General features: G+C 44.3%; 1 protein-coding gene across 1 annotated transcript in view; it reads left to right on the top strand.

Annotated features, from left to right (window-relative positions):
* The window catches only part of capn5b (calpain 5b), a gene marked incomplete at its 3' end in the record, with an annotated part of 290,932 nt that overhangs the window by 110,302 nt on the left and 167,751 nt on the right, over nucleotides 1-12,879 (top strand). Inside the window, exons 7-9 of the mRNA XM_072447028.1 lie at nucleotides 4,624-4,701; nucleotides 9,258-9,453; nucleotides 11,465-11,587. Of these exons, the coding sequence (XP_072303129.1) occupies nucleotides 4,624-4,701; nucleotides 9,258-9,453; nucleotides 11,465-11,587 (397 nt within the window). The remainder of the gene's footprint in view (nucleotides 1-4,623; nucleotides 4,702-9,257; nucleotides 9,454-11,464; nucleotides 11,588-12,879) is intronic.

The following is a 12,879-nucleotide window of genomic DNA, read 5'->3' as shown; positions in this document are numbered from 1 at the left end:
GACAGCTTCATGCAGGACAGGTTCTCACAGGAAGTATTCAAGTAACTAGACCTAATGAGTAATATTCAAGTAACTAGACCTAATGAGTAATATTCAAGTAACTAGACCTAATGAGTAGTATTCAAGTAACTAGACTTACTTCGCGTCAAAGATGTGCGGAGGTGAACACAATTGACATTTGATTGGAAACTTATTTGACCTGATCCTGACTGAACCTCACGTGCTCATGACTCCTCTGAAACAGTCGACATGACGCTCACAAAGTCAAAGACTTTTCTTTAGATCTGCCACAGAGAGTTCACCACATTCTAAAGCAGGTTATAGTAGAACTGATCCATACATTGAGACTTCACACTTGTTTTGCAGAGTTTTGCTCACACTGCTGCCCTCACCTGGCCGGAAATTACATCACACCATTGCAGCAGAATAATTATTAATATAAATATATGCTGCACAAAACCGCACAAACTAATGGCGTGTCTGCGGATGTGGCTCGGAGTCACAGCTGTCGGTCTGTTTTTTTGAGGCTCACGTCGCACTGTTTTATCCATTTATCTCATCTTAGGCCGCAGTTATTCTATTACTTGGTTTACGGATTTTTAAGTGAAACATATTGAACAGGCGGATGAAATATGAATATGAATATAATTTCAAAAGATTTTTTCTTCCGGGTTTGCCCAAAAAGCACCACGGGAGGAGAGGGAGCGTGTAACAGTCGATTTAGCGTGTTTTGCATTGGTAGAACTCACGCTTCTAAGTGTGCAGCGTTAGAAGTGTGCAGCCTTAGAAGTGTGCAGCCTTAGTCACGGCAAAACGCGCTGGAGAAAATGTGGTAAACAGGTTTAAAATGTATATTTGCGATTGGAGAGGGAGAAGCTGGACAAAGCTCCGTCCTGGGCTGTCCTCTGGACTCGGTGCAGGAGGTGGAGGACAGAAGGGTCCTGGCTAAACTCACATCTATGCTGGACCATGAGTGTCGCCCCCTGCAGGACACTCTGTCCCCTGCAGGACACTCTGTCCCCTGCAGGACACTCTGTCCCCTGCAGGACACTCTGCTCTGGAGAGCAGCTTCTGTGACTGATCCACCCTCGCTGTGGGAGGGAGAGGTTCCGTAGATCTTTCCTACTGCTGCTGTCAGACTTTATAACAAACACTGTTAGTCCTGAACACTCGCAATACTGACCTAACCATGTGCAAATACTGTCGTGACACATGCAATGGTATTTATTTATTTATTTGTATCTTTATTATTTTCCCCTCCATCCCTTGTTGGGTTTTGTCTATGGGAGTTTTTGTTTATAGGAGATCTTCTACTGAGAGTGTTTTTCAAACTTCCTATAAGTGATCTGTTCTTTTCTTCTGTATCTACCTCTGTATCTTCCTGCGTTGCAACAATGAAATTTCCCCATGCACTGCGCGCAGCAGACAGGGAAACGGGCGTGTCTTCACATGTCCTCCGGGGCCGCACAGGGGCCGAGCCGCTCCGTTTCAGACTCCCGCAGGGAAAATTGCTTCACGTGCTCTGATCTTTTGACTTAATACCGCTTTTTATATTTAATTTAATGCTATTTTGCGTTGTTGGCAGTACTTTGCAAAACATTTTTTATAATACTTTCTTTTATTTATATTGTAGAAATCAATAATCTAAGTGCGGCGGATCCGTAAACCAAGTAATAAAATAACTGCGGCCTCATGAATAAACATTTCTGTAAATATGCCATTTGCAGTTCATGACGGCGGTTACAGTTCACTTCAACAGTTGATCACAATTTATTTGGACAACGTCTTCTAATAATCACTTTAATCAACAGATTCATAACAGCCTATGGAAAGTTTGTATAATTCTGGTCATTATTATATTCAAGTCTTTATTTTAAAGGCCAGTGATCTTTGTTTATCAAGTGTGTTTCTTGAGTTGAAGTTGAAGAACGACATTAGAAAATGCTGCTTATGACTTGAACAAACCAAACTTACACGTACACATACATGTACACATACACATACATTACACATAAACATACATGTACATTACACGTACACATACATGTAATGTACACATACATGTACATTACACATACATGTACATAACACGTACACATACATGTAATGTACACATACATGTACATTACACATACATGTACATTACACGTACACATACATGTACATGTACACATACACACACATGTACATTACACATACACATACATGTAATGTACACATACATGTACATTACACATACATGTACATTACACGTACACATACATGTACATTACACATACACATACATGTACATTACACATACACATACACGTACATTACACGTACACATACATGTAATGTACACATACATGTACATTACACATACACATACATGTACATTACATGTACATTACATGTACACATACATGTACATTACATGTACATTACACGTACACATACATGTACATTACACGTACATGTACATTACATGTACATTACACGTACACATACATGTACATTACACGTACACATACATGTACATTACACGTACACATACATGTACATTACACGTACATTACACGTACACATACATGTACATTACACGTACACATACATGTACATTACACGTACACATACATGTACATTACACGTACACATACATGTACATTACACGTACATGTACATTACATGTACATTACACGTACACATACATGTACATTACACGTACACATACATGTAATGTACACATACATGTACATTACACATACACATACATTACACATACACATACACGTACATTACACGTACACATACATGTACATTACACATACATGTACATTACATGTACATTACACGTACACATACATGTACATTACATGTACATTACACGTACACATACATGTACATTACATGTAGATTACACGTTACATACATGTACATTACACGTACACATACATGTACATTACACGTACATGTACATTACATGTACGTGTAATGTACATTATACGTCATAAGGCGCTGGTACAGCTGGCAGCCCGGTGTAAACGCTCTCTCTTCTTTCTCACACTTATTGTGCTTTATCTCCTATATTTTGTAAATATAGTTAGTATATTTTTTCTATTTTACTGTACGATCGGGACACACGCTGGAATAGTTTTTTAATTCAACTGTTTTTGACTTTTTTCGGCTGGATTTGAGCGTTTTTCGTTGCGTCCGTTGTGTTGTTGTGACGTGAGCTTGCTCCGAGTGAGCCCACCAGCCCTCCGGCCGCGCTAAAGTACGGCGTGTCGTCGGTACACGTTTATATACACGTTTATATGAAAGAGGAACTTCACCAACGATCGGGACACGCACTGGAATCGCTTTAAATTAACTTGTTTTGACTTTATTCGGCTGGATTGAGTGTTTTCGTCGTGTCGTCGCGATGTGTCTTGGCTCTGAGTCCCCCGGCTCCGGCCCCGCCCCCCGGCCGGCGTCGCACCGCGTTTCCACAAAGGAGGAACTCATGAAACTGCGGAGAACAGTCGTCTTACCCGGAGATCGTCACGTTATCCCGGCGCAATACTGACCTAACCTAATACTGATGTGCAATTCTGTCATATGTGCAATTACTGTGAAATTCATGTGCAATCTATGTGCTGTCGTGACACATATTCATGTGCAATTACTGTCGTGATCACATGACATGGTATTTATTTATTTATTTATTTGTCTATGGGAGTTTTTGTTTATTTATAGGAGATCTTCTACTGAAAGTGTTTTTCAGACTTCCTATAAGTGATCTGTTCTTCTGTATCTACCTCTGTATCTACCTGCGTTGCACCAATGAAATTTCCCCATGTGGGACAATAAAGGAATATCTTATCTTATCTTATCTTATCTTACATTACACATACACATATATGTACATTACACGTACACATACATGTACATTACATGTACATTACACGTACATGTACATTACATGTACATTACACGTACACATACATGTACATTACACATACACATACATGTACATTACATGTACATTACACGTACACATACATGTACATTACATGTACATTACACGTACACATACATGTACATTACACATACACATACATGTACATTACATGTACATTACACGTACACATACATGTACATTACATGTACATTACACGTACACATACATGTACATTACATGTACATTACACGTACACATACATGTACATTACATGTACATTACACATACACATACATGTAATGTACACATACATGTACATTACACATACATGTACATTACACGTACACATACATGTACATTACACATACACATACATGTACATTACACATACATGTACATTACATGTACATCCACAGTATGTTAAAAAAACAGAGCTGTTTTGACCTTCATTCACACTTGTTTCATTCATTTTGCTCACAGGCTCATCTGCTCTGCCTCATACTCATGCCACAGATCCAGAGGGTTTTGTGTTTAAGTCCCTGAATCACCAGATTCATTCTGAGCATTTGAGCCTCACATTCACTCATGGGGCAAATCTGTGGCTTCAAATACTAGTTTGTTGGAACAATAGCAGATGTGTACTTTAAATGTATTCTAAATATGTTCTAAATATATTGCACGTCTTGTTTTCTTGTGTACAGTTCAGAGGAATGGAACAAAGTGAGCAAGAGCGAGAGAGAGAAGCTGGGAGTGACGGTGCAGGACGACGGAGAGTTCTGGTCAGATATTCACTCATATAGTTGCTCTGTTTGTAGTTTACATTGATTCTTTTGTATTCTTTATTTTGCTGCTTCACTAATACATACACCTTTGTCTCACGCTCTGAGGACGTCTCACGCTCTGAGTACGTCTCACGCTCTGAGGACGTCTCACGCTCTGAGGACGTCTCACGCTCTGAGGACGTCTCACGCTCTGAGTACGTCTCACGCTCTGAGTACGTCTCACGCTCTGAGGACGTCTCACGCTCTGAGTACGTCTCACGCTCTGAGTACGTCTCACGCTCTGAGGACGTCTCACGCTCTGAGGACGTCTCACGCTCTGAGGACGTCTCACGCTCTGAGTACGTCTCACGCTCTGAGGACGTCTCACGCTCTGAGGACGTCTCACGCTCTGAGTACGTCTCACGCTCTGAGTACGTCTCACGCTCTGAGTACGTCTCACGCTCTGAGGACGTCTCACGCTCTGAGGACGTCTCACGCTCTGAGTACGTCTCACGCTCTGAGGACGTCTCACGCTCTGAGGACGTCTCACGCTCTGAGTACGTCTCACGCTCTGAGTACGTCTCACGCTCTGAGGACGTCTCACGCTCTGAGTACGTCTCACGCTCTGAGTACGTCTCACGCTCTGAGGACGTCTCACGCTCTGAGGACGTCTCACGCTCTGAGTACGTCTCACGCTCTGAGGACGTCTCACGCTCTGAGGACGTCTCACGCTCTGAGTACGTCTCACGCTCTGAGTACGTCTCACGCTCTGAGGACGTCTCACGCTCTGAGTACGTCTCACGCTCTGAGTACGTCTCACGCTCTGAGTACGTCTCACGCTCTGAGTACGTCTCACGCTCTGAGGACGTCTCACGCTCTGAGTACGTCTCACGCTCTGAGGACGTCTCACGCTCTGAGGACGTCTCACGCTCTGAGTACGTCTCACGCTCTGAGTACGTCTCACGCTCTGAGGACGTCTCACGCTCTGAGTACGTCTCACGCTCTGAGTACGTCTCACGCTCTGAGGACGTCTCACGCTCTGAGGACGTCTCACGCTCTGAGGACGTCTCACGCTCTGAGGACGTCTCACGCTCTGAGTACGTCTCACGCTCTGAGGACGTCTCACGCTCTGAGGACGTCTCACGCTCTGAGTACGTCTCACGCTCTGAGTACGTCTCACGCTCTGAGGACGTCTCACGCTCTGAGTACGTCTCACGCTCTGAGTACGTCTCACGCTCTGAGGACGTCTCACGCTCTGAGGACGTCTCACGCTCTGAGGACGTCTCACGCTCTGAGTACGTCTCACGCTCTGAGTACGTCTCACGCTCTGAGGACGTCTCACGCTCTGAGGACGTCTCACGCTCTGAGTACGTCTCACGCTCTGAGGACGTCTCACGCTCTGAGTACGTCTCACGCTCTGAGGACGTCTCACGCTCTGAGGACGTCTCACGCTCTGAGGACGTCTCACGCTCTGAGTACGTCTCACGCTCTGAGTACGTCTCACGCTCTGAGGACGTCTCACGCTCTGAGTACGTCTCACGCTCTGAGTACGTCTCACGCTCTGAGGACGTCTCACGCTCTGAGTACGTCTCACGCTCTGAGGACGTCTCACGCTCTGAGGACGTCTCACGCTCTGAGTACGTCTCACGCTCTGAGGACGTCTCACGCTCTGAGTACGTCTCACGCTCTGAGTACGTCTCACGCTCTGAGGACGTCTCACGCTCTGAGGACGTCTCACGCTCTGAGGACGTCTCACGCTCTGAGTACGTCTCACGCTCTGAGTACGTCTCACGCTCTGAGTACGTCTCACGCTCTGAGGACGTCTCACGCTCTGAGGACGTCTCACGCTCTGAGTACGTCTCACGCTCTGAGGCCGTCTCACGCTCTGAGGACGTCTCACGCTCTGAGTACGTCTCACGCTCTGAGGACGTCTCACGCTCTGAGTACGTCTCACGCTCTGAGGACGTCTCACGCTCTGAGGACGTCTCACGCTCTGAGGACGTCTCACGCTCTGAGGACGTCTCACGCTCTGAGGACGTCTCACGCTCTGAGGACGTCTCACGCTCTGAGGACGTCTCACGCTCTGAGTACGTCTCACGCTCTGAGTACGTCTCACGCTCTGAGTACGTCTCACGCTCTGAGGACGTCTCACGCTCTGAGTACGTCTCACGCTCTGAGGACGTCTCACGCTCTGAGTACGTCTCACGCTCTGAGGACGTCTCACGCTCTGAGGACGTCTCACGCTCTGAGTACGTCTCACGCTCTGAGTACGTCTCACGCTCTGAGGACGTCTCACGCTCTGAGTACGTCTCACGCTCTGAGGACGTCTCACGCTCTGAGTACGTCTCACGCTCTGAGGACGTCTCACGCTCTGAGTACGTCTCACGCTCTGAGTACGTCTCACGCTCTGAGGACGTCTCACGCTCTGAGGACGTCTCACGCTCTGAGTACGTCTCACGCTCTGAGGACGTCTCACGCTCTGAGTACGTCTCACGCTCTGAGGACGTCTCACGCTCTGAGTACGTCTCACGCTCTGAGACGTCTCACGCTCTGAGTACGTCTCACGCTCTGAGTACGTCTCACGCTCTGAGGACGTCTCACGCTCTGAGGACGTCTCACGCTCTGAGTACGTCTCACGCTCTGAGGACGTCTCACGCTCTGAGTACGTCTCACGCTCTGAGTACGTCTCACGCTCTGAGTACGTCTCACGCTCTGAGTACGTCTCACGCTCTGAGGACGTCTCACGCTCTGAGTACGTCTCACGCTCTGAGGACGTCTCACGCTCTGAGTACGTCTCACGCTCTGAGTACGTCTCACGCTCTGAGGACGTCTCACGCTCTGAGTACGTCTCACGCTCTGAGTACTGTCCTTAGGCAAGATACTTCTTCCACATTGCCTAATAAAGTACCTATATAAATACACTGTAATAATAATACAATAGTACGTCCCTCTCCCCCTTGTGACCACGAGGTACAAGCCACACCTCTAATCCTGCTTCCTTTCTCACCTACATCACCCATCCCCCCCAAACTGGACCGGTTTGAGACAGTTATGTCCCTATTGGCATTTATGTTCAGTAACGGTGCCAAATTTCAACTTTCATCCAATTCAAGATGCTCGTACACCAAAACACATGTAACTTTATGGCAATATTTTTCAGGTTGCCACGGTAATATGCCTGTAGCTAGAGGTATGCCGTCATTGGCTCTTGTGTTTAGAACGGCAAGAAGAATATCTGTGCCAGATTTAATTTGTCGATGAAGTCGAGTTTTTCATCCCATTCAAAATGTTTGTTAACCAAAGTCAAAGTCAATTCTTTGACAGGCGCGTTGACAGGCGCGTTGACAGGCGCTGTAGAGCCTTTGTAAATGATATACAGTATATATAGTATATCATTGCGTTCAGCTCATCAGTTTGCCCAAAATGTATATTAGTGCCGTAAAATAGGACATGCCAGAGATACGCGAGTTTGAACGCTTTGAATCGAGCTTGTCAAAAACCAGAGCTCTAATTGCACATGGGTCTTGTACATTTAGAGACATTTTCAAGCCTTTAAACTGAAAATCCAAGGCTGAAAAAAAAAAAAGTATGAGGCATAAAAATGTGAAAATATTGGGTTCCGCCCACAATGGCCACTCCCTGTGGGCGGGGTTAGAGTACTTGTAGGAGGAGATGCCAAAAGTATGATGAGGTGCACTTTTGTCAGCGCCGTGTTTGATCCAACACTCCTGTAGGATTTAGGGCGGGGTCATAATGTAAATGTCCTTACATGACCTATTTATTGGAGTGAGCGTTATATTTTTGCCATTGGCCCCATTTGAATTGATTTCTGAGATGGCGCTACTGAGCCGTCACAGTGTCTTCGTTCAAAATTAGAACTACTCAGTTTTTGTCGACTATATCGACTAACACAAAATGATCAATGCACATTTGCTCTATGATAATACAATAGGCTGTCATTTACATTATTAACACAGTATTAAGACTCATTATATATATTTTCAATGTTTCTATTGATGTGTTGAGGCTGTAAATTGGACGAGAGTAAAGGCAGTTGAGCCACTTCCATTGTCCATAACAAGTAAAGAACCTGTGGTCTGAACTGTTTTGTGATTTGTGATTTATAGGCCTTTATCTTATTGCACTACAGACTGTAAAGTTTTTAAAAGCAGCAGAAAATACACTTTAACTTACCTTTATTTTGTGCCACATGTATAGTCAACGTGCCGTCTTACTGAGCATGTGCAAACAAATTAAGTTTGATCTTTAAACAAGGGATTTAAAGGTTGAATGGACGATTTTTTTGGCCCAAATCTGAGTCTTATTTCCTCGTGGCGTGGACTGTCGATTAGTCCTGCCACGTATCAATCATTAAACGCACCTATCGCTCACCTGCAGCCTCGTGATTCAACTTTTAGGCAGTTAGAAAGTAAAATTAAATCATAATTTTGGATTCTATTGAGAAAATGCTATTTGATTTCATTTTTACAGTTTACCAATCTGTGCAAACACGTCTCTACAGAAATGACACAGTTGTTCCTTCTCATTGTCCTCGCTCTCTCTTGGCACTGCAGGATGACGTTCGACGACTTCTGCCAGTATTTCACAGACCTAATCCTGTGCCGGCTGATAAACACGTCCTACCTGAGCATCCACAAAACCTGGGAGGAGGAGGTTATGAGGGGCTCCTGGACCCACCGTCAAGACCCCTTCCGCAACCGTGCTGGGGGCTGCATCAACCACAAGACCACCTTCCTACAGAACCCACAGGTATAGAATGAGAGCCAGTTTCATAGTGATTAGCTCTAATAGCAAAATAATGGATTTAATGCACAGATCCTAAAGTAAATAGCCACATTTCGACGAGCGCGGATCACCCAGTCTGGTTCATTTTAGTCTCTTGTGCAGGGGTATTTAATGAAATGAAATATTATGCTTTTCACACTGGTTAGCGCTTGAAAATTGGCTTCAGAGGGGCAAAAGTTAGTGGCTTGCAATTGTATCCCTGGAACTTTGCCTCATTTTGTCACGTCACAACCAAAGACGTATAAAACAGACAAATAAATTGTATTGAATGAAGGTTTTGAGACAACATAATTATACTGAAAGAAGTTGAATCAAATACAGATGGACTGTCCAGCATGATACTGGCACCATTATGACAGCGGGGACGGTGTGTTCGGAGTCATGGCCCGTGTTCGTTTTTTGGCACACATAGTGTTTTGCTTTTAGGCCAAATGTTTAATTTTGGTCTGACCAGACCTGAGCACCTTCTTCCACATCTTTGATGTGTTCCCTACATGGCTTCTGGCAAACTGCAAACAGGACTTCTTCTGTAAGTTGAAAGTGACTTTTGTTTAATGCTGTCCTCACAGAATGGAATGTGAAGCACAGCATGCTATCGCATTGTCATGTCAGGAGAGTCAAAGGAAGGGAAGAAGAGAACATCAGCAAGGATCCTGGCAGCTCTCTACAGTGTCAGAACTACACTGAGGCCAGATATCCTTCTGGTCTCAGAGAGCACCAAGAACACGGTTATCATGGAGCTGATGGTGCCTTGGAAGTACCGTTTGGAAGAAGCCCGTGAAAGAAAGAGGTCCAAGTATGAACAGCTGCTCATTGACTGCCCATCGAAGTTGGCTTCAGAGGATGTATGGGACACTCCTCACTCCACAAGGCCCTCAGTCCACTGGGCATTGCAGGAACAGTAAGAAGCAGAGCTATCAAGAATTCTACTGAAGCAACCAAGAAAGCCTCGAGATACCACTGGATCTTCAGGGGTGAACCACGGGGACAGGCGAGTGCAACCTGAACACTGCTGCTGTCTGATCAGCTGCGGCTGGGCTACCTGGGTGTTCAATGTGGAAAGAGCCAGTGCACCCGATGATCCCAGGATACATCACTGAGGATGAGTTCAGGTGAAGCTCCAGAAGATGTATCAAAGAAATGTAAATCATGTAAAATTCCTTTGTAACTTTGTATGACTTTTTCAGAAAATGCCTATCCACTTTTTTAAGTTTGTGGTTGTGACACATTCACTTTAAACTTGATTTGGACAGAGATTGATTTAACACAGGTGTGAGAGGGCAAATGCTAAAACTTGTGATTAGAAATGTTTGTTTTGAAGATCGAGTGCTTTTCACTACGGCAACTGAGAGCCAGCTCTGGTCAGCCACGTGGGTGGAACGGAACTGACCATTAGATGAACCTGGATTGCCCCAATAAAACAGCTTTTCTTTTTCTTAATCTCATCTAAAATTGTGTTTTATTGTTTATTGATCTTTTTCTTTTCTTTTTTAATAGATAGTTCAATTGATTCATAGATATATGGACGGATTCATTAATTAATTATACAGCTGCTTTCATTCAGGCAACAACCAATCAATCATTAAATAAAGAAAGCACTAATACACAATAAGCATATATAGCGTTATAGATCCATGAAAGGTAAACAGTAAACAAACATTTCATTTTTCATTAATATTCTTGATGGACAGTTTTTCATCGTCATCCGCTGTCTCTTACTTGAGTAAATCAGCAACTGGCAAAAGCTTTATATTGACAATAGGAAAGTATTTGAACATTGTTTCTTGCACTGCAAGTGTTTATCCTTTGAAAATACTAGATTGTGTGCAGTATTTAATGTCTTCTCCTTCCAATTATTTTATCACTACTGAGTTTCCATTTAAGTATAACACATTTTTCGTGACTAATTTCATAAAAGACTTGGCTCATTTGCCACATTTGGCTCTAACCAGCTCATATGCTGTGTCTTTTCCAGTATGTGTTTGACGTGAAGAAAGTGGAGGACGAGGTGCTCATCTGTTTACAGCAAAAGGAGAAGAGAGCCACTTCCAAAGAGGGAAAGTCGGAAAACCTGGCCATCGGCTTCGACATCCACCGGGTAAGCAGGACCTGAGACACTGCTCTGCACTGCCAGTGACCCATAATACTATTACTGACCATATGCCGGCCCTGCCTGCTGGACAGTTCAACTGTAATTACATTTCTCTAACAACACAGGCAGTTAGAACAGAAAACATCCATGGAGCTCCTGCACATGCTGTCACACCATCGCAGCATGCGCCATCAGACTCCACACTGGCAGTGAAATGAATGACCTGACCTCCCAAGAAATAGTTAAGAAAATTATCTTTACCAAACAAAAGTATTACGTGGTACAAAATTGTTTAAAATTCTTTGCCTGGAAACTTAAAAAACAACAAGCAGAATGAACACATTTTAAAATATGAGACAGACAGAGTACCGCACTAAAAGGAGCAGCGCATTATAAAGCGCATCAATAAATGGTCTTCTATGGATACTTGTTCATATATAAAGCGCATTAAGCTAAACAAAACAGACGGATAAGTCCCTCAGTCGAGCTTCATTAAACACGTTCAACTCATTCAGATCAACATTGTTCAACAACAAAACACACTCTGCTCCCGCTAACAGACACGTTAGCATATCCACAACAACTCTCAGACAAGCGCACTACAAACACCTCCAATACAACACAACACAGTTTAAAAGAGTTTAACTACGTTGGGCTGGAAACCTCAGTCCCCGGAACCTCAGTCCCCGGAACCTCAGTCCCCAGAACCATCTCCGAGTCACGCGGAGCGATGATTCCGGCCTTTGTGAAAGTTTTGACCACAGTTGACTGATACTTTAGCCCAGAGTTTAAAGTCTGCGGCATAATCGTGTCTCGTGTCTCTTGGCAGGAGCCACCTAAAGGACCCCAAGATTCTTGGGGTCCTTTAGGTGTCTGTCTTGGCGCCAGAGTATAATGTAGTTTACATTTTGACAACGCGCCGTGTGTAGCGTTAGACTACAGTTCCCAGAATGCGTTCATGTTGTTGGGACTTCCGGTTCCGGAGTACCGTAAATGTGCTTCTAGACGTGCATCGGCGTCTCTCGTGTCCCGACTCTTCTTAATACACTGTGCAATGGACTATAACGCGCACGGACGGTTTTTGAAGACGTTAAAGGCTTTTGAGTGTGCCTTATAGTGCGGAAAATACGGTAATGCAACTTTAACCAAACAAGACAAACTCACTTGAATCCTTTTATAAAAACGTTTATCCCAAAAACACTTCCGGCGCTGGTGAGAACCGGCTGCTCGTTGTAACTCTCTCTCTTTCAATCTTTTTGTGCTCGATTTATTGTCTTTTTAAAAATATTCTTGTACAT

This window comes from Eucyclogobius newberryi, unplaced genomic scaffold (assembly GCF_026437365.1).
Source record: "Eucyclogobius newberryi isolate DKJ021-1_F unplaced genomic scaffold, fEucNew1.0.hap1 SCAF_15, whole genome shotgun sequence".
Lineage (NCBI taxonomy): Eukaryota > Metazoa > Chordata > Actinopteri > Gobiiformes > Gobiidae > Eucyclogobius > Eucyclogobius newberryi.
The sequence above is the reverse complement of the archived record's forward strand: the minus strand, read 5'-3'. Positions and strand labels throughout refer to the sequence as shown.